The 26,457-nt window shown below is 36.4% G+C and overlaps 1 protein-coding gene across 1 annotated transcript; it reads right to left on the reverse strand.

The window, feature by feature from the left end:
- Positions 1-1,957: 1,957 nt before the first annotated feature.
- LOC140163615 (metabotropic glutamate receptor-like) lies at positions 1,958-10,020 on the reverse strand. Its single transcript, XM_072186930.1, has 2 exons — positions 7,986-10,020; positions 1,958-2,509 (listed from the first exon to the last, which is right to left on the reverse strand). Exons 1-2 carry the CDS (start codon positions 9,996-9,998, stop codon positions 1,958-1,960), a joined length of 2,565 nt encoding a protein of 854 aa, XP_072043031.1. The 5' UTR covers positions 9,999-10,020.
- Between the last annotated feature and the right edge of the window lie 16,437 nt (positions 10,021-26,457).

Below are 26,457 nucleotides of genomic sequence, written 5' to 3' on the forward strand. Positions count from 1 at the left end.
ACGCTTGTTCATTTTCTGCATGGCTGTTTCTGTTATGAACTTACGCCTCTGAAATCAAGCGCATGAAAAACTCTCGGCTAACCTTAAATTTGTGTTTATAGTGATGCATGAATGTTGCACTTCCTTGCTATCACCAGGCAAATGAATTGATATCAGAATCAAATGCAGTGTAAACATCTCATGTTATTCCGTGGGTGTAATTCAAAACAAAACTTAAGTCGATAACAACTTTTATCTGACTATTAAGTGTCCACATTTTGACATACGTAATATAGATTATAAATAAAGTTGTTAGTATTACGTAAAATATTCAAATAATATATGATTATATATTGTTTAAAAAGCAAGTAGTTATGACACATCTTTGTCAAGGTGTATGCACACAAAAGGTGTAAAACATGGTAACGGGTCCCAGAATGATGCCCTGTGGTACACCAATAATATTACACAATGTTATGACTAACTTTTGCGTTGTATTTGCTTGTTTGTTTTGTCCATTTCAGTTACACATTTATTTTAAAGTTAACCACAACACATATTGTTACATAATTGTTGTCCAGTACGTTAAGTGCTCTACTGAGTGTGGACTTACACAAATTATTATACAAATTTAATCGGCAGGGACTGGAAATTCATTAAATTATCATGACTATTGTCCACATATTTTTGACATACGGTGAATGATGCGATCAGGCAAAATCAGTGAACTCGGAAATATTAAATTTTCCGTTTCTTATAGGATAGTTAAAAGCATTTACAAAGCTGCATTTTGCAGAAAACCCCATTGAAATTGAACAAGCAGTTCCAAGAGATACCAGCAATTCCAGAGTTTCCAAAACAACAGGAAACACAAGGAAATATTTCCTTTGTTTGGCTATACATGTATCTCAAAATCCATATTTCCAAGTTCGACTGATTTTGCTTGATCGCATCACATAATGAATAAATATATATACACAAATAAACATTCAGAAAATTATTTGGTAGACAAATCCAGAATATTACTCACGTCTTTAGCTTTCGCCATCTCGGATGTTGGCTTTCTCAAAAGTGACTTGGTTCACTGCTTCTCCCTAAATCAGCTTCTTAATAAATCAGTCATTACGGACCATGTCGCAGCAGAAAACCAAGTCATAGATTGGGATGGAGCCACAATACTTGACAAGCGCTGAACCAGTTCAAGAGAAAAGTCAGGGAGGCAATATGGATCAGGTGAAAGGGGCCGACACCATGAACTGCGGCGTTGGTATAGTTTCACGCTAGATCACATATTTGATCCACTACTTTTTAGAAGCCATCAATGGAGGCGAAAGCTAAAGATGGGAGTAATATTCTGGATTTGTCTACCAAATAATTTTCTGATAACCAAACCAATCCTACAGATGAAACTGTTCAGACAAATAAACAGGTATTACTTAAAATTCATATAATAATAAGATTATGTATTGTTGAAAAGGCAAGTAATTTATGACACAGATCTTTTGTCAAGATTTTGTAGATAATAACATAAGGTCTTAGAATGATACCCTGTGGTACACCAACATGCATTATATGGAAGCCATGACTTTAATCTTCCATCTTCCACACAGGAAGTGTGAATTTCAAATGAGTTTACCTGAATGGGCGGTTCCGTAATCTCCATTCAAAATTTATACCCCTGTGTGAGAGATCATGTCTATCATTGTATGGAGAAGTGTTACCAGATTGGATGTTCACAATTCATACCCTGCAATGGTTATGCCACTGTCCAGTACAAGATTGAACATGACCCCATCCAATAACCTTTGTTATCTTATACATCCTGTCAAAAGTCATATTCCATCTTTCTCTAAATGATCTATAACAACTAAAGTATGTTCTACTATAACTTGGCCATGTAGGTAACGTCAGATGCCTAACGTAGGTCATGTTCCAGCTTATACTGGACAGATGCCCATATCCTGTACATGTACATCCTTCACATGATATTGTGTGTCTGATTTGAGGCATCTTCATTGGTATGTCCTTGTGTGTTCTCACTGCCAGGTCTTTCTATCTTTGGATGGGTTATAGTAGTAGATCCCATACTAGTGGAGTGTGTGGACGCACCCCAAGATTGTCTCTGAACTTTCATATCCGCCTCTGATACATACTTGACTGCATAGATCTTAGGCACATAAACACATATGACATGAAGATATGCATTGACTACTAGTGCTAAACAGACGACTGCTATTTTGTAAACGGCAGACTTTGTGACGCTATACACTGGAACAACACATAAGCAGATCACCAGGTTTGAATACACACTGATGCCGATGAATTTGGACTCGTTGTAGTTGTCGGGCACCTGTCTTGATTTGAAGGCGTAGTAACAACAAAGTAGAACCAAGATGGTGTTGTAGATGCATGTTATGAGAAAGCCGTAGTAGAATTGACAGTAATACTCAGCGTAAAACTTTGATGTGTTTGGAACCAGGAGGACTGGTTTGGTTGGGGAGGTGGAAGAACCAATAGCAATAATCACAATCTGTGGAAATATAAAGGAAGAAAAAATAATGGTTTAAGTTATTTTGTAACATTTGCCGAGGAGGTCGCCCTCAATGTTTTTCAAAATATTGATTTTGACACATTATTGTAATGTACTTTTAAAAATATATTTGCAAAATATTTAGTCAACATTTAATAAAGAATGTTTCGCATCTCGTTTTCAAAAATGTTTTCAGAATGTTATTAAATTGTATTAATCCCTTCATGTAATCCAACATTTAAAGTGTTTCTATTCTGTAAAACATTTTTATGTTTGCTGGGTAGGTAGAATTATATGCTATCTACGGAAGAGAGCATTGCTAGAATCAGATGCTATCTACTAAAGATAGCATTGTTAGAATCAGATGCTAGCTACTGAAGATAGCATTGTTAGAATCAGATGCTATCTACTGAAGATAGCATTGTTAGAATCAGATGCTAGCTACTGAAGATAGCATTGTTAGAATCAGATGCTAGCTACTGCACTGAAAATTACAATTAGTCAAATTCGCCAGTGAAAAATTTGTCAAACAGGGGATATAAATTTGTCATTCAAGGTAATTTGTCGTTTGACTATAATCACATCTATTCGACAAATTGTACAAACTACCAGACAAATCATTTCATTCGCATGACGAATCAAAATTAGTGATTGACAAATTTTAATGATTGACAAATCTGCGTGAACAATAGGCCTATGTATTGGTCATGACGAATCCAGTTCGTCAGGAGATGAGGAATTGACAAGTTAATACACGTATGACGAATCGTGCCGACAAACTTTGTTGAACACCACACGGTTGAACACGACTAATTAAATTTTATAGCTGACAAGTTCCATTGACGAATTAGCTAGAAGCAACGGGTTTCCGAGCCTACGTGCAAGACACCGCATCGCCATTACCAGCATACATGAGCATGCAGACGATATACGTTAATCCCGGTTCCTGAAATTTGTCATCTGATCTATAGCTTGGACAGGTAAGAATTTGTTTTTTGCCATGTTTCAATTGTAATATTTTGCACAGTGACTTTTGTGCACTGTAAATGTGACAACTAAGGCTGGAATATTGGGCCAAACCATGAAAACATTGACACGATGATTGATGTACGGCACCACACATGCACACCGTACTGCACTTAAGCTTACCGTGCACAAAAGTAACTGTGCAAATTATTACAATTGAAACATGGCAAAAAAACAAATTATTACCTGTCCAAGCTATAGATCAGATGACGAATTTCACGAACGGATTCATGAATAATCATCTGCATGCTTATTGCATGTATCATTATGCTGATAATGGCGGCGCGTGGTGGCAAATCACTGTCACTAATTTGTTAAGTGACAAATTAAACAAGCAAGCATGACAAGTTATTTTTTCAGCATGACAAATTAATTTTCATGCATGACAAATTAATTTTCTTGCATGACAAATTATTTCAGAAATTTGTCGTTTTAGACACTTTTTGCATGACAAATCAAAATTAGTCATACGGTGCATGTTCATGACAAATTATAGTTTGTCGTGCATATGAATGACAAATTGCGTGACAAATTATAGTTTGTCGTTTTAGACATGCCGTATGACAATTTTTTATTTGTCAATTGACTAAAGTATATTTTCAGTGTGAAGATAGCATTGTTAGAATCAGATGCTATCTACTGAAGATAACATTGTTAGAATAAGATGCTATCTACTGACGATAGCATTGTTATCAGATGCTATGTAGGCCCTACTGACGATAGCATTGTTAGAATCAGATGCTATCTACTAAAGATAGCATTGTTAGAACCAGATGCTATCTACTAAAGATAGCATTGTTAGAATCAGCTGCTATCTACTGAAGATAGCATTGTTAGAATCAGATGCTATCTATTGAAGATAGCATTGCTAGAATCAGATGCTATCTACGGAAGACAGCATTGTTAGAATCAGATGCTATCTACTGAAGATAGCATTGTTAGAATCAGATGCTATCTACTGAAGATAGCATTGTTAGAATCAGATGCTATCCACTGAAGATAACATTGTTAGAATCAGATGCTATCTACTGAAGATAACATTGTTAGAATCAGATGCTATCTACTGAAGATAGCAATGTTAGAATCATATGCTATCCACTGAAGATAACATTGTTAGAATCAGATGCTATCTACTAAAGATAGCATTGTTAGAATCAGATGCTTTCAGACTCAGATGCTATCTACTGAAGATATCATTGTTAGAATCAGATGCTATCTACTAAAGATAGCATTGTTAGAATCAGATGCTTTCAGAATCAGATGCTTTGTACAGAAGATAGCATTGTTAGAATCAGATACTATCTACTGAAGATAGCATTGTAAGAATCAGATGCTATCTACTAAAGATAGCGTTGTTAGAATCAGATGCTATCTACTGAAGATAGCATTGTTAGAATCAGATGCTATCTACTGAAGATAGCATTGTTAGAATCAGATGCTTTCAGAATCAGATGCTATCTACTGAAGATAACATTGTTAGAACCAGATGCTATCTACTGAGAATAGCATTGTTAGAATCAGATGCTATCCACTGAAGATAACACTGTTAGAATCAAATGTTATCTACTGAAGATATAGTTAGAATCGGGTGCTATCTACTGAAGATAGCATTGTTAGAATCAAATGCTATCTACTGTAAATAGCATTGTTAGAATCAGATGCTATCTACTGAAGATAGCATTGTTAGAATCAAATGTTGTCTACTGAAGATATAGTTAGAATCGGGTGCTATCTACTGTTATAAATACGGTTTGCTCTTGATCGAAATATTCTAATAACATTTAAATGTTGAGTTATAAAGGTCATGAAAACATTTTTAAAACGTTTTATATGAAAAAAAACTACATTTTTAAAATGTTGTCAAAATGTTATTGCAAAATGTTTTTGTTGACAACATTTAATAACATTTTGTTAGAATGTTTTGCATTTTCTGAATCCATAATCCGACATTAATATTTCTGTAAAACGTTTTGTGTTTTCATCATATGCTATCTACTGAATTAAGATAGCATAGTTAAATAGAATTAGATAATAATTATTATCTACTGAAGATAGCATTGTTAGAATCAGTGTGATGTGTTCATTGTCCATTTAGCTCATTTTTGGAGGATAGTTAGACTATACGTAGTTATTATGCTTCTGATGCCATTTCTACTTTAGCAAGATTTATGTCGTATTTTAAAAAATAAATTCCGACACAAAGATTTCCGATGACGTTTTCAATATTAATAATAGGTGGTGACGTCATTCAAACACTGCTCAGATCTAACAAAACATTGAAAGTTCATTAACCCATCCAGTCGAATAATAGTAACTCTGGGAGCGTAAACCATGGGAGTTTATTTATAGAGCTCTTTGGTTAAACCAACAATATAATGAAGAATAGTGGTAAAACTAGTAAAATAATATTTACTTTCAATTTCGGGTCAAACTTGACTGCGAAATTCACTGACTTGGGTTGGATTTTTAGCAGGCGAAAGGTCGTGTTTATATTATTATTTTCATATTCCAAATATATATTATTTGTTCATACATACACGCTATGTAACGGCGCGCGTGATTGGTCGAGAGCCGGGCATAAACAGCGTTTATGCCCGGTGTCCCGGATGTGCGATCGCCGGGTAGGAAAAATCATGATTTTTAATAATGTTACTTGTAATTTTTTGTTATTATTTTGATGAATTAGGAATCACAAAATGTTCTGGTATGTATGAACGGGCATAAACAACCGTTTAGTCATGAAAATATATGAATGAACCCCTAAATTACAATTATTATTAGCAGGCCCTTATGCAGGATTTTTAGGGGTTGCGGATTTTTAAAAAGTGGACTTTTTTCAGGGGGGGGGGCGGGCGATTTTGTGAAAAGGGCACCTCCGTCCTTAAATTTGACCCTGCAAACAAAGAAACACATGACCACCTGATTCAAATTCTTTCTTTCTTCCAAATATTATTTGGAAGAAAGAAAGAAGAATTTGGAGCTTGACAATAATCAGGTGCGTCAACTGATATAGAAAACAAAAGATAAAATTCAAGTAAAGAATACGAATTTCCCACCTAAATTACCTTTCAGAATTGATACAATCCAAAACTGTGGCGTGCGCAAAGGGGGGGGGGCAGGAGGGCCACCCCCCACTTTTTGTTGGTCATTCGGGGAAAAAACGTTGAAAACGTCAAAATTTGCTCTTGATCAGACTCCTTTCGGGGGAACAGAACAACCTGCCCCCCCCCCACTTTCAATGTGCTGCGCACGCCACTGATCAAAAACTCTTTCAATAATGACAAATTGCAATATTTAATGTAGAGGAGAATTGTCTCTTTTCTTCTAGTTAAACACAAATAGAGTGTTAGGTAATCTACGCAAAGTAAGTCAAAGGTAATGGCTTCCTTCTATTTGTATGGACAAAATATATATTGTTGCATTGCATTTCCAACAATGATGAAAGTGTGATGTTTATAACCATGGTAACTATTTATTAATGGAATTAAATCCAGTCGAAAGCACTTCAGGGACAGATATCTCTAGCTATATTTTTTTTCTCATTTTTAAATTGCATTAGCTATTGTTACTTCTAGTCAAAAATGGGCTATTCCTGGTCAAATTCATACACCCTATGGAAGACATGACCTTAATCTTAACAGGGGTGTGAATTTCAAAAGGGGTTACCTGAATGGGTGGCTCCATTTGAAATCTACATGTGCAGGGTGGATTAGGGTCTTCCATAGAGGGTGTATGGATTTCAACTGGAATAGCACAGTCTTGAAGACAGTTGATGATGATCATGATGTATATAAAAAATAGAACAAAACATCTAACCAAGCGCTAATCTAAAAGCATTTACTTGCAGATTAACTTTAGCAAAATTCAATGTAGGTGCTCTAAACTGGACTTCATTTCAGACAATTAACGTGATTAAAGGCAAAAAATAAATCTTCGTCTGCTTAATAAAATGACCTTCATAAAATATGAAAAGAGATTTTTCTTACGTAGGCCTATGTCATCTTTTTAAAGAACTGTCGACTCAATGAATTCTAAAAGCATTAGCTTCATTTTCTCTCTCACTCTCTTTAGGGAACAACCCAAAAGTTCGATGAAGTACTTAGATACATTTTCAAGACAAGTGGTTCATTATAATTATAATGTTATGAAATGGGGTACATTCTAGTGGTACCTCTTTTTTATAATAAATAACGTACCGCTTGTTTTGAGTCACTGAAATTCCAGTGTAGTAACTGGATTCCTTGCCCCTATAATATACATAACTTTTGTTAACAGTGTATTGTTAATTTTTGAGAAAAATACAAAAATAGTCACAAATTTATCAAGGGGTGTAGTACCACCTTAATTTCAGCCAATTCTAGCCTCTGCACCCCTCCGTAATTGATTGACAATCCTGGATCCGCCCCTTTTCCCTTGTTAACCCATTGTTGGCTATTGTTTCATTACTTACCAGTATGGCGACCAAACCCCCTGCAATGATCACTTGATCTCGAGGTGCTACCAACTTCAATCTCCGCACCTTAATCTTCGTCGCGTTAAAAATTCTGAAGATTCTGTTAACTTTGAGCAAAGTGGATGCGTAGGTCAACGTAAAGCAGAGGGCTATTAGAGCTTCCACTGTGATGCACAATGATGCAGTTGGTGGTAAAAGAAGAATAAATGGTGTAAAAAATGACAGAAGGATGCCTACGAAGTTAATCGCGCTTAGCTCACGACTGCAAGCTTTTATGATCTTCTTTTCGCGATGTAATACCATGGTTATGATGATGGTTACAGAGAGCAGAAGCCCAATTATAGATGCAGCTAAGATTGCCCTTACGGTGCCATGCGTCCAGTTAATGTCTGTTGGTTCAATCGGAACGCATTGCGTGTAATTAACATCTGGCCACATTCCAATAGGACATTCCTCACAAATGGTATCATTCACGATTTTAAAATTATTATCTTTGCATGGCTGACATCCGTAGCAGCATTTCATCTCTAGAGGAACAATGATCTCTCCTGGTTTACACACCAGTTGGCATACCGAAGGAGGTGGCTTGAAATCTTGGTTGATGTATAAATCGCTACTGCTCTCGCCCAAACTCCAGTTTCCAATGTCAACCGAATGTTCATTTCTCAGAATGTATCTCCCTGGAGGGTATAACCTAGAATCGAATTCAAAATGGCCGCCATAACCTTCAAATTTGACTTTCTTCAGATATCCATAAAACTCGTCTCCTTTGACTTTTTGTGCAATTCGGCGGCTACACACAACGAAGTCCTCTCCAGCGCATTTGTCTGTAAGGAGTGCATGAAGACCATGAGCAAACACGTTAACCGCATCAATTACTGTTAGAGTAATATATTTTGCACTTAAGTTGGACTCAAATAACACGCAAGATGAACCATTAATGCACTGGGACTTTCTTGATGCTACATAAGTTCGAAGCCATGGACTCAACGAAGGTGCTTCCAAATCAAGTTCTCTTATGTAAGTTTCAAACGATGGAATGTTGACGCTAAAGAATCTGGTGAATGTTGCACTTTTGGTGATGCCAGCAAAACCTTGATTTTGAAGGTCATACCCCCAGTCATCCGCTCCCAACCAGATGATTTCACGAGATTGGTTCTTTTTGATCTGTTCAAGAACTTTGGTGGCTATCTTACCTGACGAGAACATGAAAACGGTTTTAGCCATTGGGAATTCGATCAGTTTATCTGTAATTTCTTGCAGTTCCTTCTTGCTTGCGCTATCTGATACAGAAGCCACAAAGGCAACACAGATATCCTCGGCGTCAAACTGAAGTTGCAATTGTCTTGCACCATGAATACCGTAGCTATCTATAGAATGAATCAGACCTATGTATTGCCATTGATATCGCTTCAAGATGTCAACGATGACGGCAGTCTGAAGGCCATCCGGCGGAACGGTCCGTAGAAAGTATGGGAATTGCGTTTGGTCGGCTAGTTCGTCACTGCTTGCCAAAGGCGAAATGACTGCGATATTATAAAGTTCAGCTAGTCGCGTCGATGGTATAGTTGTTGCGCTTCTTGACAAGCCAACTATACCTACAACTGAGGAGAGATTGTCATTGTCTTCATCGTGTGATAAGCAAACACGTTCTTTCAGAAAATCAAGGGTATGCCCCAAGGATACATTTTCGGCCCATCCATCATCTTCAATGCGAAATCCAAGAGTTAGGTTTGGCAAAAGACTTGCATCGTTGTTGATTTCGTTGATTGCGAATCGCATAGCTTCTGCGTGAAAAACACCCCTGGGGTTTATGACATAGTCATTTTGTGCTATGCAAGGCGAGTTTGGCTCGGTGTAGAAAGAAAATATTCCACCCAAAGTTATATCCCCTGGTATGGCGAAACTGATTGAACAGTTTGGAGTAAGAGTGTTCACAACCGAAGTGTAGTAGATAAATAATGATGCAGTGATCTCCAAGACATGCAATAAAGATACTGTTGACGCCATGTTTGTTTATTATGACGACCACAAAATTACCACAAAATTGTTATAATTATGATAAATCTTGGCGAGTCATTCAAGCTTCACAATCCATAGGGTAATACTCATTGCTCACTCACTGAAATCGTTTCTTTCTGGTTGGTTAATTTTCATTGATACGTAGCTACAGGGACTACTGGTACTTTTTCATTCAAGATAAATTTGCACTCGGTTTATATTGCTGAGCGATGACCCGTGAGCGATTAGCGATTGAACCACTTTCTGTTACGTTAAGGGATAGGATAGCAACGTTTGCACAGTATTTGTTTTGTGGGACATGAGAGCACATCAGACATATCGAATTGCATTTTGAAATACGAGTTTATATGTCCTCCTGATATTTTGAATACAAATTTTATGGCAAATAATTAAAAATTAATACTTACATCTAAACATTGTCCTGGGTGATATGTACTTAAAGCGTATGTAGCTGGGAGGAAAAGCCGAACATCATTTGAAAATTTGGACCTTTCGTATTCAAGATTTTCTCCCAATACAAACTACCTAAAAATGTTATAGGTCTTTGGGGGGAAATATGTGTATCTTCAATAAGAAATGTCAAAATTTTCAAATGATGATCGGCTTTTCCTCCCAGCTACATACGCTTTAAGTGTATTATCTAAAAATTAGAATTATATAAAGTTTACTTCGAGGACTGTTAAATATCAAAAATAAGATATATCTATATTTATTTAAAATTTACATCATGTCGCGAATTTCAAATATTTATTTGATATCATCAGGACGGTAATTTGGTGTGTCTAATGTGCTCTCAAGTCCCACAAAAAATACTGTGCAAGCGTTGCTATCCGGTTCCTTAACAGGGGATAATAATCTGCATTAACATTCTACACATTTAAACCCAAATTAAACTTTCAATATTATTGCCGTAAAATATTTCGGCATGAACTATTTGAAGTTTCATATGCGCTGTGTAATTGACAATTTCCTTTGAATACTTACCGCTACAAATATTACAACTTATTCAAATGAGGCAAAAAATCAGTGAAAAGAACACCTGAATAAACGTGTGGAAAATGACATTTAGGCCCATTATAGACATGTTAACATAGTTATTGTTCATTAAACAATACATCACAAATCCTGGTAGCCTACATTTCCAGAATCTGTGCAATATTAAGGCGAGTTGGAGCGGTGCCTGATCTAGCGGTGTTTGTCTCAACTATTGAGAAAAATAAAGCGCACACTATAGGGAAAAGGTATATGGGTTCACAGGAAACATTATAAATGCGTTATAAACGCGTTTTGGTTTTGGTCAAAACGTTTTAACATTAAAAAGTCGGGTTATATAAAGGGCATGAAAACATTCTAAAAACGTTTTATATGAAAAAAATGCTATCTTTTCTGAATGTTATTAGGCCTATAACGTTTTATCAGTACGCTTTATTATATATAACCCGACATTGAAACGTATTTGGTCTTCTGTTGTTGGGTTTAATACGTGAGATCCCGAGGCTCATTTTAATGGGTTTTATCATTTTCCCCATGTGCATGATTTTCAATCGGGGTGGGGGGTAGCGAACACGTTCGTTTTGGCATATTATTTGTCATAGGCCCCTAACTCAATTAGTAGGCCTACTCCACTACATATGGAATATAAATGTGACCAGCGGCTTCCTTCACTCATTTCCTACCAGATCAATGTATTAGCAAAATCATACCAAAAACTGGAAATAATCTGAAGGCTCCGACTCGCCTTAACATGGTTATTCCTCATTGAACAATTAAACATTAATAATACATCACAAATCCTTGAACACGTTCCAGATTCTGTGGCAATTTGACTAATTATACAGTGTATATCGCTTCCGGGTATACATGTATATGAATTATAGTTTTGCAGAAAATTGCCGATTTGTTGTGATATTTGAAAATTAGTTTTATGTTTTTATGAAATTGTGAAATTCATCAAGGCCTATCTTTAATACACTAGGCCTATCATCTGCACCCGCTCATGTACGGGTTTGTTTTTAGGGTCATCAATACAATAGGGAAAATGTGTGAAAATGCACCCGAATCTAAACTTAGTGGTTAAAATGCACCCCGAATCCGCACATCCCCGTACCCTCATTACCAGCACGCCCCCCCCCCCCCCTCCCCCCATCGAAGCCCTGTGGCCAGCTCAACCAGATCCCGGGAATCAGATCTGCCTGCCTATCAGGCGGCGTAGGAAGCGCAACACGTGGCGTACGAGGGCTGCGAAGATACTGACAGCCCCATTCAAAATACACGGTTAGCAATAATTACAAATGGAAAATTAGCATACTTACAGTGTGGTACATTGTCGTACCCCAACGGTTTTAGAGTAAGATAATTTTTCTTTGACACCACATAACAAATTTAGAATTGTTTGTGAAGATTTCATGAATATGTGTTAATCCAATGGCGACCTCAAAATTGGCGATATCGCTTCCTACACCACCTGTGCCTATATAGTTTAAAGTATTAGCGCCACCACTATTAACACGTATGATGTTCAAAGTACGGGATTTCCCAAAGCAGAATACGCCAAAATGAATAGTTTCTAAAAGTGTTTTTAGAATAAAATAACGCTAATTTAATGCATAGCCTAAGGAAGCCTACTACGTTTCGAAATAGCCGAGAGGGTTTCCAGTAGGCCTATAATAAAAATAAATGTGAATGTTAACTGTACATAACAATTTGTGATACCTAATCGCGTATCGTCCGAGTGATTTGGTTTAAAGCCATAATGTACGATCTTATAATATGAAATTGGTTAATTTTTTTCAAACCTGATTTTTTGGCATAAGTTTTGTAATGATTATACATGTCCCAACTTGCACCTAAATGGAATCAGCCAAATTTGTTGTGTTTGTAGGTCAACAGAGCGAAGTTCGACATAAAGTCATACTCCTAACTGCATGTTAAACGGCCAAAATAACCAGTAGGGTTTCTTTCACTTTACTGTGTTATTTCAGCTCAAAATGGACAGAAACCCTTCCTGACAATTATTACTAGTATTATTTCAGCATTTTGAATATAGAATAAAAAATTTAAAATTATAAGGAAATCGTACATTAAGGCTTTAAGGCAAAAATTTAAATCTAAATCTGCATGAATTGCGCCTTTAATTTAGTTCAAATGAACTTACTGCAAAGCTTGTTAAAAAGATATCTATTTAAACATTACATAGTATTCCACCATCCCTGATTCCACTGTTTCATTTTTATGGTCAGTAGGCCGTCATTCTGAAACTCCGGCAATATTAAACTTTGGGGAATATATATGAGGAATTTTTGTGAAAGTGGAATATCCATGACCCATTCCAAGAAAAATAATACCTTTTACGGACCCAGATGTACATCTTCACTGCTTTTACATCTATGCACCTAGTGTATATTATTTTTCATTTTAGGGAAATAGGGCTGGGCAAATTTATGTACGGCGTAGGGTGGTGTATGAATATAGCTAAAAATAGCACTATTTATGGTGGTGCAATATTCCTAACATTCATATAGGCTAAATTCACCAACTTTAAATCGAGGTGAGCCGTGGCAAGGTAGGTCTCGTCCAATGAGCCTAAAGCATAGGATTCCTTTACCACATCGGATAGCATATATTGCAGACGCAGACGACTGCAGTCACTGTGTTATCACCAACGGTGTGGTCCCTACCACGCTAACTCGACACTCACCTTTTACATTTTTTTCTTCATGTTTATCTTTTTGTTTTCATTATTTTCAGCCCCTTTTTATGATATTACAAAATGGAATAATTGGTTTTCTGTTATATTTTTTTCCTTTACTTTTTTTTCTTCATTTCACTGTGGGCGTATTTTTTTTGTCTCTCCCAGGTATGCCTATACTTATTCAGAAAGTAGGCCTGTTTCTGCCTATGTGGTGGTGTGGGGTTGGTGGATGGGGCTTTTATTTATTTTTCTTTGAAGTTTTAACAAAATACAAATGCAGAAAAATGTAAATGCAGAAAAGAGCAAAAGCAGAAAAAATGCAAATGCAGAAAAATACAATTGCAGAAAAAATAAAAATGCAGAAAAATAGAAATGCAGAAAAATAGAAATGCAGAAAAATAGAAATGCAGAAAAATAGAAATGCAGAAAAAATAGAAATGCAGAAAAAATATAAATGCAGAAAAATACAAATGCAGGACATTTGTGAACATGCAGAAAAATACAAATGCAGAAAAAAATACAAATGCAGAAAAAAATACAAATGCAGAAAAAAATACAAATACAGAAAAAAATACAAATGCAGAAAAAATAAAAATGTAGAAAAAATAAAAATGCAGAAAAACAGAAATGCAGAAAAAATAGAAATGCAGAAAAAATAGAAATGCAGAAAAAATATAAATGCAGAAAAATACAAATGCAGGACATTTGTGAACATGCAGAAAAATACAAATGCAGAAAAAAATACAAATGCAGAAAAAAATACAAATGCAGAAAAAAAACAAATACAGAAAAAAATACAAATGCAGAAAAAATAAAAATGTAGAAAAATAAAAATGCAGAAAAACAGAAATGCAGAAAAAATAGAAATGCAGAAAAAATATAATGCAGAAAAAATACAAATGCAGAAAAAAGTACAAATGCAGAAAAAAATACAAATGCAGAATAAAATACAAATGCAGAAATACAAACAGAAAAAATACAAATGCAGAAAAAATACAAATGTAGAAAAAAATACAAATGCTGAAAAAAAATACAAATGCAGAAAAAAATACAAATGCAGAACAAAAATACAAATGCAGAAAAAATACAAATGCAGAAAAAATACAAATGCAGACAAAAATACAAATGCAGAAAAAATACAAATGTAGAAAACAATACAAATGCTGAAAAAAAAATACAAATGCAGAAAAAATACAAATGCAGAAAAAAATAGAAAAAAATACAAATGAAGAATCAAATACAAATGAAGAAAGTAATGAAGAAAAAAAATACAAATGAAGAAAAAATACAAATGCAGAAGAAAAAATACAAATGCAGAAAAAATACAAATGCAAAAAAAATACAAATGCAGAAAAAAATACAAATGCAGAAAAAATACAAATGCAGAAAAAAATACAAATGCAGAATGCAAAATACAAATGCAGAAAAAATACAAATGCAGAAAAAATAAAAATGTAGAAAAAATAAAAATGCAGAAAAACAGAAATGCAGAAAAAATAGAAATGCAGAAAAATACAAATGCAGAAAAAATACAAATGCAGAAAAAATACAAATGCAGAATAAAATACAAATGCAGAAAAAATACAAATGCAGAAAAAATACAACAGAAAAAATACAAATGTAGAAAAAAAATACAAATGCTGAAAAAAAAAAATAAAAATGCAGAACAAAAATACAAATGCAGAAAAAAATACAAATGCAGAAAAAATACAAATGCAGAAAAAAATACAAATGCAGAAAAATACAAATGCAGAAAAAATACAAATGCTGAAAAAAATACAAATGCAGAAAAAAATACAAATGCAGAAAAAATACAAATGCAGAAAAAAATACAGATGCAGAATAAAATACAGATGCAGAAAAAATACAAATGCAGAAAAAAATACAAATTCAGAAAAATACAAATGCAGAAAAAAATACAAATGCAGAAAAAAATACAAATGCAGAAAAATACAGATGCAGAAAAAAATACAGATGCAAAAATAAATACAAAAATGGAGGGAAAAACAGAGAAGGAAAATTGAAACAATGTCAAAAGAATAATGATTCAAATTTGCAATATCATGAAAAGGGTTGAAAATAAGGAAAACAAAAATATAAACATGGAGATACACAAAAGGTGAGTTTCGAGTTAGCGTGGTAGGGCCCACACCGTGGGATAACTATGCAGTTTTTGCTACTGCAATCTGTGCTATCTGATGTGGTAAGGGAATCCCATGCTTTCGGCTCATTGGACCTGACCTACCATGCCACGGCTCACCTAGACTATGCCATAGTCGATTTTTGATAAATAAAAATGTTATTAATCATGATGAACGCATTCAGTGGAACTCGAAATTATACTGATATTTAGTAGGCCTACATCAAAATACTAGTATAAAATGGTTATGAAAAAGTTTAGGCTATATAATTATATTTGTGACAGTAAAAGTAAAGTATAGGCCCTACGTAGGCTTATATTATTGAATGCAACATACCGGTATCATAATGGCATAATTATAACTGTGATTATAATGACACTTCAATACTGAACAATTCTAATTTTAGAATCTGCCAGTTTATTATCGACTATGGACTTTCACTTTTAAGCAGAACTTTACCCCGCGACTCACACACTGTCAATCATACTTGTTTATCAATAAAATCTAACCACAAGACTAAGCATGGTGGTACAATACGCGCTAGATGCATACGTTCATCCACCAGCACAAAAGCGCCGCATTCCCTAGATAGTTGTGTACCATGTATAGTTATAATGGTACCAGTACGCGTCGGGAGGATTTAAATAATAACGAGGTCTGGGCGACCAATCACAAGCCAGATTCATTTTTAAAGATGCATTACATCATCACCAATTTTAGTTAGGCCAGAAATTGGCCTAACTCTCAAGCACACCACCTCAATGCCTTCGGCAAAATATTTCCCTAAAATATCGCAAAGTAGTTTGATTGACAGATTTCACCTCTGACCTCGATCACAAACATGGCTGCGCCCAGTGGGACATTCACACACACACAAAATGCAATACACACGATAGTTGTGAAAATCAATCGCATTATTTGCCTCGTTTACCGACGTGCTTTGACAAGTTTGCAATAGGTTTTCAATTCATCTTGTATGAGAAGCAACTTAGATGGACTAAGGACAAATATTGCCACGGACATCGCGAATCCCGCATCGAATACGGACGGCGAAAACATGACGAGATATCGAGATTTGTTCCATTGACTACCATGTACTGCGCTGCCCGTATGTTTTCATATATGCATCAGTTGATCATAATGTGTGAGCTTGTGTGTACAGCTAGCTGAGCATGCTGTACATGTATGTTGGATTGTGTTGCTTGTTGTGTACACGACTGCAAGGTGGGCTTCTTTTATATAAGGGGTGGTGCAATAATTCTGTGTAGGCCTACCCCTGGGGGGGTGAATTCTCAAAATGATCTGCCAAAAAACGCTTGCCCCCCCCCCCCTTTGGCCATGCCAAAAAATCTTTGCCCCCCCTTTCGACGTGCCAAAAAACGTTTGCCCCCCTTTTGATGTGCCAAAAAATCTTTGCCCCCCTTACACATGCAAGATTTTGGGGAACCCGAATTTAAAACCTTAAATGCGAGCGCAGAAAGAAAGCAGGAAATTTTGCATATTTGAATGTGTTCCTAACGCTTTTCCTATGCCTTTTAGGGCGTAATGTAGAAACGGTACCCAAAATATCTGTGCCAAAAATTGCTTGCCCCCCTTTCGACCTGCCAAAAATCGCTTGACCCCCCGTTTGGCCTGCCAAAAAATGCTTGCCCCCCTATAATTCCCCCCCCCCCGGTACACATAATTATTGCACCACCCCTAACCAATACTAGTCTAAGTCTACCGCTCACAAACACTTGTTAGGGGCATGATGCAAAAAGGGCGGCCCTGAAATTTTTTGACCCTCTCTAAGGGGGGCAGGGGGACCTGAAAAAAATGACCAGGTGATGAACACAAATTTTCTTGGAAAAATTGAGTTTATATGCTTTTCTATAGGGTTGACCCATAATTTTCATGTCAAAAAGGGAGGTCCCTGAAATTTTCGAGGTCTGTAAAGTCCCCCCTTACAAGACTAGTGTTTGTGAACGGTCCTTTACATTTAATTATTTTGTTTAAAAAGGTGATGATTTAAAACTCAAAAAAATGAGGGGTCTTGCCACCATGGCTGTGCAATAATTATGAACCGGGGGGATTTCCAAACGGCTCGCCAAAAATCACTTGCCCCCCCCTTCTCGCCCCGCCAAAATTCGCTTCCCCCTCTCGGCCTGCCAAAAATTCTTTGCCCCCCTTTATGCGATGCCAAATTTTTGGGATCCCAATTTACAAACTCAAATGGTCTAGATATATGTTATGAAAGTAGCGTGAAGGAACATTTACGATTTTAAGCGCTTCCGTCCTGTTTTCCACAAGCCTTTTATTTAAAAGGCGCCCCATGAATGTGTGCCAAAAATCGTTTGCCCCTCCCTCTTGGCTTGCCAAAATTGTTTGCCCCACCCTATCTGCTCGCTAAACATTTCTTGCCCCCCCAATTTTACCCTCCCCAGGGCTCATAATTATTGCACAGCCCTTACTCAGTTACTGTACAAAAATTTATTCTGCAACCTACTACAGGAATTTTAATAAATCGTGGCAATGTGATTTTCAATTTTAAAAGCGAAAGTGCATCCGAAAGTTAAAAGAATGAAACTAAAAGCATCGCTGGATGCTGTCCATGGTAAAAGGCAGTCTATAATCCTGATACATGGATAATAATTTGTAATTTATCATTGGCTAATATTATTTTACATTTTATTTTATTCTCATTTCCAGGTGCAGTAGAACAACTGAGGATAATGGCGCAATTCTTGAAAGACCGAAAAGATAATGATTTGGAAGTGAACAGCTGGCATCTTTAAACTATCTGATCTGTTGCATGCATTTAAAACTCTCCCAACATGCTGCTGGACCGATAAAGTCAACAATTTAATTTTTTGAAGAAAAATCTTATCTGGAGGTTTAACATTTTAAAAGAAATTAAATACTTGCATAGCAATACATGTTGTGCATAAACTAACTACATGCACGATGCAGTAGTAATTTAGTAAATATGAACTCCAATTATAAAAACAATAAGGACCTCAAAAGTGACACTGACATGTGATGCCTACAAGTACAATGCAGAGTTCCTTGTACTATATTTTGTAGACTGTAAATTATAGCACAGAATGATTGGAAATGTTCAATGTGCAGGCATTTTTATTTGGTTCGCCTCAAGTTCGGTAGGCCTAATGACATCAATGTCTTTTCGCGGTTGTGCCATTACAAACCAACTAAGGCTCTCACCAATTCTGAGTTCCCACCTGTTCTTGGCCTACCCGGGTCAAAGTACCTGAAAATGGCAATTTTTTTTTACAAAATTTGAAAAAATAACCTGGCAGTTATAGGCCTTAAATTACTCAGTTGTTATTCGAGGTTGGAAACCAGAGAAATACTGCTATATAAAAAAAAATTAAAAATTGGATTAAGTTGTACATTTTAATTACTTTTGCTTCTATTGATCAGCTAGCAATGCATACTAATTCAATTTGTCCCTGCTTGTTCAATAGAAGCAAAAGTTGTTGTCTTTAAATTTTTTCAAATTTAAATCAGGTACCGTACCCAAGTACATAATTACCTGTTAGTTGAGAGCCTACCAACATTGTACATGTGCGCCTACGCAATTAACTTTACGAAAAGCGATTCAATACTCCACCCGCCCAAAAAATGTTGCACCAACGTCACTACCGAACTTGAGTCAAACTAGGGTTCCGTGGGGTGTGTGTGTGGGGGTGGCAGTGATGGGTAAGGTGTACCTTCATTCCAATAAATTAAAAATCTCGATACTGAAAATATGACGAGTATCCCCTTAAAGGGTCCAGAAGGCCCCAATTGCAATAGCTGCCATGTAGACATCTCAATAATTTTTGCATTTAATGTAGTGTACATATCTAAAATATGACACCTGGCAGCTATTGCAGATAGGGCCTTCTGGTCCTAAATCTTCGACTTGTAAATGCTTTATTATTGGCAGACAAACTATTTCTTTCATGAAGACTAGCATTGGCAGGTGTCAGTCAATGCTAGTCTTTTGTGAAAGTACCATAAAGTAGGGCTTGAATTGCAGTGAGGCCTTACCAAGGCCATTGCCTGCCCTATTTCAGTTTCGGCCTTGGTACCCCATATCTTTGTCATTTTCAAGGCATTCTTCATCACTTGTTGGCCTTGGTGCCCTTGCTAGTCTTTTGGGAATTAGAGAGCTTAGGTAGGCCTCGATTTTCAATGTGTTTTTTGGGGGCACCCATTTTCAAGGCCCCCCAAAAAAACACATTGAAATTCGAGGCCTGCACACAAGCCTTCCCAAAAGACTAGTGACTGCCAATAGACAAACAAATGATCTTTTTGTACTTGCAATTCATTACTAAAGTTTTTTTACACTATATAAAAAAAGACAAGAGTTCATGAAAAAACACAACAAGAAAGCATGGTGAATACGGCCGGTATGTAGTTTTGATCACTGTTTATTTTGAGATTTGTAAGAAATTAAAAAAAATAAAAAGCACTATTTTTTTAATTAAAACAGTATGAAGTTCTGTGTTTGCTTGTGTTTGGCATCAATAAACAATCAAACCAAAATAGTTCATCACACCTACTAAATAGAGAATAAATGATGGGAATTTTTTTACTAGCCTCTACTATTGTGTGATGGAAGAAGATATCCAGTATACGTTCCCTACAAATTCCTCAATCAGTCTACTAGTGATTGTAATCAGAGACAAGTCCAAAATATTGGATTAAAACATTTAAATGAAATTTAACTGAATTCTAATCTATTCTTAAACACTTGAGAATGTTCCTGCAATCTTATTGGTTCTTACCCGTGTGATACGACATGATATCACACGGGACAGCTGCAGTGCATCTACGCCGATAGGCGTACTCGCTATTTGAACCAATTGGAGGCGCATAACAACAATGGGACTGATCGATCTTAAGCCCTAGGTATAATTCCTTGCAAAATGTAGGATTTAATTTGATTAAAATTTGTAATTCTTTTGATATTTTTATTTGAATTGAAGTAGTTTAAGAATGAGAATAAAGGTATTGTTTTTTAGCCCCTGTCGTGCATCTATCATCTCATATAACACGGGCGAGTTCGGGCGACATCATTATTTTTGTTTTACTTAAAATAATGATGTCGCCCGTGTTATATGAGACGATAGATGCATTACAGCGGTTAAAAACAATACCTTTATTCTCTAATTAGAAACATTCAATCTAGAATTCAATCTAATTCGATTTTTTAAATCGCTTTGATTTTTTAAAATAAAATTCGATTCAATCTAATTTGATTTTAATTTAAGGGGTTAAAAATCAATCTAAGCAATTTTTAATCCCTTAAATTAAAATTGAATTAAATTATATTCCAATCTGTCTAGATTGAATATTTCTAATACTAGATCTGAATAATTTTTTACACATTCCATTACACCTAATTTATGAGTCCCGACTTTTAATACTAGTATTGTTCTTCAATTAGCAACATAGTGAAGTGCGTTTCTGAACTCCGTTATTTCAGTCCTTTGTTTTGTCTGCCTCTGCTGCAAAAAAGCTACATGGAATGGCTCACAGGGCATTGGTCAATGGTGACTGGCAGTTGGTTGTTACTTGTACAGTAGCTCTCATCTTTTGGCAGGGCTGAACCGGGGTCTGAAAAGGAAAATAGGATTTTAGAAAATTTGTTAGGGTAGAGCTGGGACAGTGGCACAATACCTCCAGCATGGGGCTGTTACAGCAGCCTCGTTTTGAATCCTTGCCCCCACTCACACTTTCCCAAATGAACACATTCTTCAATAAAAATCAGCATTTCCCCAGTCCCTTTGGTGGTGGTGGCAGATTTACCCCCATCAGCTACATGTAACTGTTCTCTTGATTGCGAAAGTCTAGTTTCGTCACTGGAGAATGTTACCCTGAACCCCCCTGTGGTGCGGTGTCATTCAGCACTGAGTGATTTCATTTATGGGGCAAATTATTAACCCCCCCCCAGTCGGTCGCACACCACAGGGTTCATTTAGGTGTCATATTTGGGAACGTTCACAAACACTTGTAACAGGGGGGGACCTAATGCCCAAAGAAAAATTGCCGGGGGGCTTTAAAAATTTCACCTTAATTTTTTTCTTGTAGAACATTAATTTACACTATTTTCTATAGGGTTGATATTCATTAATCATGGCCAGAAAGGGGGCCCTGAAATTAATATTAGGTCTGAAAGTGGGGCCCTGAAAAATATTTCCGACCCCCGAATTTTTGGCACATATTCTTGGGGCGCCTTTGAAATAAATCGCTCTAAAAAGGCTTAGGAAAACCGTACGGAAATGCTTAAGGGAGTACTACACCCCTGGCCAATTTTGTGCCTATATTTGCATTTTTCTCAAAAATTATAGCACATTGGTGACAGGTAAGATATGTATATTATAGGGGCAAGGACTACAACTACTGTACTGAAAATTCAGCAACTCAAAGCAAGTAGTTATTGATTTATTGATCAAATATTGGTTTTCCTCATTTTTTACTGTAACTCCACAACCCTTGTCTGTGCTGAAATAAAATTTCCAGTGCAGTAGTTGTAGTCCTTGCCCCAATAATATACATATCTTACTTGTCCCCAATGCGCTATAATTTTTGAGAAAAATGCAAAAATAAGCACAAAATTGGGCAGGGGTGTAGTACCCCCTTAAATATGCCAATTTGGCAATTTTCCTGAAGGCCTATAGACCATTTTAAGGTTTGCAAATTGGGATCCCAAAAGTTTGGCATGTGCAAAAGGAGGGGGGGTAAATATTTTTGGCAATTTTGGCGAGCCATTTGAAATTTTACTCTCGAGCTCATAATTGCACAACCCCTAAATGCAGTTTTAAAAATATGTATAAATACATACTTCATCAGAGGTAAACAAATCAGTGTTTTGTATTTTGAAGGTGGTTATGGGGCTGGCATTTTCTTCGGAAGGGGGTCCCAAAAATACAGGGGGTCATAGAATTTTCAGACTAAAAATAGGGGTGGTTATAATTTTGTTAACACCCAAAATAGGGGGGTTATAGAATTATTAAGGGCTGGTGACTTCACAATCGAAATATGCGTATAATCTATGCAAAATGTTTAGCGCTAACGCGCCTTTATTTACACTTACAATAAAAATTGAACACGCTCCATGCACTTTCTTCACTATAAAGTTTTGGTGCGCGCCACGCCTTAGTTTGTCTTGAGTCTGTGTAGATGGAAGTGGGGGGGGTCATAAAATTTTTCGACCCAATTTAGGGGGTCGTAAAAATTTTTGCCCACGATAGAGGGGGGAGTCATACATTTTCGGTCACCGACATATTTGGGACCCCCCCCCCCTTTCCGAAGAAAATGCCAGCCCCTTATATGTGGAAATTCTAAAACTAAAATCTAAATTAACAGGTTTGGACGTTTTCTTTTGTAATGAAGACATTTGATATTAATAAACAAACACTCGTTGGGAGACACTCAGTGATAAAGTGCATTTTAGGGTATGAACTCGTGAAAATACTATCTCGACATTGCCGAATTCCACAGTCTTGCACTACTGGCGAAGGGGACAGAATCCGAAACCGCGGACAAATACCTCGTAATTGTTACGCTCGTGAGGCCAAAATTTCCATTCTTAACTATTTAAATGGAATAAGAGAGTGTATACCACACATGGACGAGTTGATTTACGAGACAAATTTACAAAATATTGTTGTATAATGCCGAGACTAAAATTTAGCCTAGCCGAAAGCTTGAGATTCCCATTGAGTTTAATACGAACCTGTCAATTCAATTGACCATTATACCAAAAACATGCCCACATTTCAACTCGATTTTCTACCAAACTGGTAGTAGATCTCCTACAATTTTTTGATATTACATAAATGAAAGTGTTATTTACCTACTATATCGATTTCAGTCGAGATCTACGACTGGAATTCCTGTAATTCGTTGCCAAATATTGGTAATTTCCTCATTTTGCACCACACAAACCAATGGAAAACGTTACTTCCGGGTCGCCGAGAAGGCAGGAAAAGTAGGCGGGGCTTGTGAGAAAAACTTCTAGAATCGTTTGAGCCTGGTTTGAGCCGGGACGGTAGAAACACCGAGTGCATTAAAATATACGAACCCAATGTGGTGGTGGTGCCCGGGGGTGGTGTGACTCTCAAGGCAAAGTCAGTAGTCCACTTGGGAAGCTAACAAACAGAGGGCGTACGGTGACTGAAAAGATCAGTTGTGAAAATCTATCAATTGTGCACTCATTAATTAAATCAGAGTTTTAAGCTTAAATGTAATAGCCAGAGTAGTGCACAATTGGCAAGTGGACTACGGAGAAGTCTACGGCTCACCTCGACTGAAAACTGGTGCGATCAACCTTATGAATCTTTTGTAATATTGCACCACCATAAACCGTACTGTTGTTCAGGGGTCTGCTGTTGTTGGCTCATGTGGACCCAGGGAGGTAAATAACATGTTAACTGGGTGGGCATTTGCCCACCCAGTAAATTATTTTGCCCACCCAGTAAATTCAACTTGCCCATTGCCCAAAAGTGCCCACCCAGTAAATTATTTTGCCCACAAAAAATTGGGCACCATATAATAATTACCATCTAGTTTTACTGCTTTTTTCCTGCGTAGGAGTAATGGTGAGTGATAATTAGTATAAGATTTCTAAATACCCAAAGTGAAATATAATATGTACAATTTGCTAAAATTGGCAGAAGATGCATTTAGGCACAGATCCTGGAGAGAAAGGGGGAGGGTAATGTCCACTTTTTACATCAATTAGCCAAATTGTACGCAAAAACAGATCTACATTTCCGAAAATCCAAACGCGTGGATGCCAATAATTATCGCTGCCCACCCAGTAAATTATTTTCCATTATTTGAGGGCAAAAATAAATTAAATTGCCCACCCAGTAAATTATCCTTATTGTGGCGCCCTCTACGGAGGGGCCACATATAGGCATGTACTTTGTGAATAGCTTCTAATTTCACTCTTGCTAGATTTACTCCTTAATTGTTTTGCTAAAATTATGCCCAGCTCAGAAATAAAACCACAATATGCTAGGATTTTATTTTATTATTGTTTTCTGATATGCACGGGATAAAATGATGTGTGTATATTCTTTGTTTAAAATACAAAATTAATGGACTTATAAAAACACCAAATAACCCGTGACCTTTGTATGGTTTAAACCAGTTTACCGCCTCTTAGAACCCGATAGACGGTGACATTTGACCATTCTAATTATGTATGTTTTGAACATGTTTGCACATGAACTAGTTGTTTACAGTGTGAAGAATCTACAACATGCTCATCTATCAGGGCACAGTTCTTTAACCCCAATACATGTGTGCATTCATTGAATGACCTTTGAAAATGTGAGTACAAAAACTCATACTTTGCAACTTAAGGTCAAATTTTGCACTATGATTGTTTAATTGAGGTTATTGATAATATGCCACTGGATGAGGGTATTGTGGTCCATAGTGATTGCACGCGGTGCACCTAATCCTTAAACCAACACCAATTAATTATAGTTGACCAACACAACCACTGACCAATCATGAAATCACTAATTGGTTTATGACTTCATGTGCTTGAATCGACTGTTAACTGATTGTGACCAAAGATATTAGAAGCTCAGTATCTTTGTGGTGACTATCTCTGATAAAAAACATTAATTAACGAAAATCAGTTCTGGTCAGCAGAGAAAGGAATAAATTCGGAAGACATGACTGTGTTGAAGGTCAGAAGTGTATTTGCAAAAATAATATTCATTGTAATGCCTAACTGCTGGGAAGGGTTCTAGCAAGGTTAAGTGAAAGAAACCCCACTGGCTATTTTGTCTGTTTAAAATAGAGTTCTATGACGTAATTTTGTTATTTATTAATTAATTTTAGCTGAATTAATAACATAAAAATGGGCTGTGCCGTTTCATGAAGAATAACGATCGATCTTACCCTTGATTTAACAGGCCTGTCAATTTCTTGGTATTGTTTGATATGAAAGGAGGGTATGATTGTTTTGTATTAGTTTAAGTATTTCCTAGCCTCTCTTAGCCACATGGTTGGCTACAAAAGACACAGAGTATACCTTAGGATAAACTGGCATGAGTGCGCCGACCCCAAGTTTTCAACATTTCAGGATTGTTTCTGGACGGAGGTCGGGTGATAAACGAAATTACGTTTACATGACTTTGTCGAAATTCGTCGTGTGACAAGAATGAGTGTATAGATGACTAGGGGAAGCTTACTTATTTGTGTCTTCTAGTTATCCATCATATACCCTAGGCCCTGCATAACGAAATTCAACAATATTCAATATCCAAAGCAATATCCTCACTACAATAGGCTCCCAAAACAGAACTCCGACCCCACATAATCGCAAATTGACACGAAAGCTTCATTCCATGAAGCATTTCTCTCGTATTTGATCATCTTCTACTCTTCCCTAAAAAATCATTATAATACCAAATCTAATCACCATGGAATTCACCATATCCCGTCCAGCTCACATTGGGCGCCACATTCCTTTTTTAAAGGAATTTTTATTTACCTTCCTGTGTGGACCCTCAATTTTCACGCCAGAAATCCGCGTGAAGATGAGGAAACTTTCTTCTCAGGCAAAAACAGAATCATAATTTGACCTATCAATAGATCTATA

The sequence above is a fragment of the Amphiura filiformis genome, chromosome 11 (assembly GCF_039555335.1).
Source record: "Amphiura filiformis chromosome 11, Afil_fr2py, whole genome shotgun sequence".
NCBI lineage: Eukaryota > Metazoa > Echinodermata > Ophiuroidea > Amphilepidida > Amphiuridae > Amphiura > Amphiura filiformis.

Bases quoted from the DNA above. Each gene is read 5' to 3' on its own strand.
- LOC140163615 (XM_072186930.1), bottom strand. From the start codon at position 9,998: ATGGCGTCAACAGTATCTTTATTGCATGTCTTGGAGATCACTGCATCA. The intron at 2,510-7,985 runs GTAAGTAATGAA...ATATTTCCACAG, and splicing joins GGGGTTTGGTCGCCATACTG to ATTGTGATTATTGCTATTGG.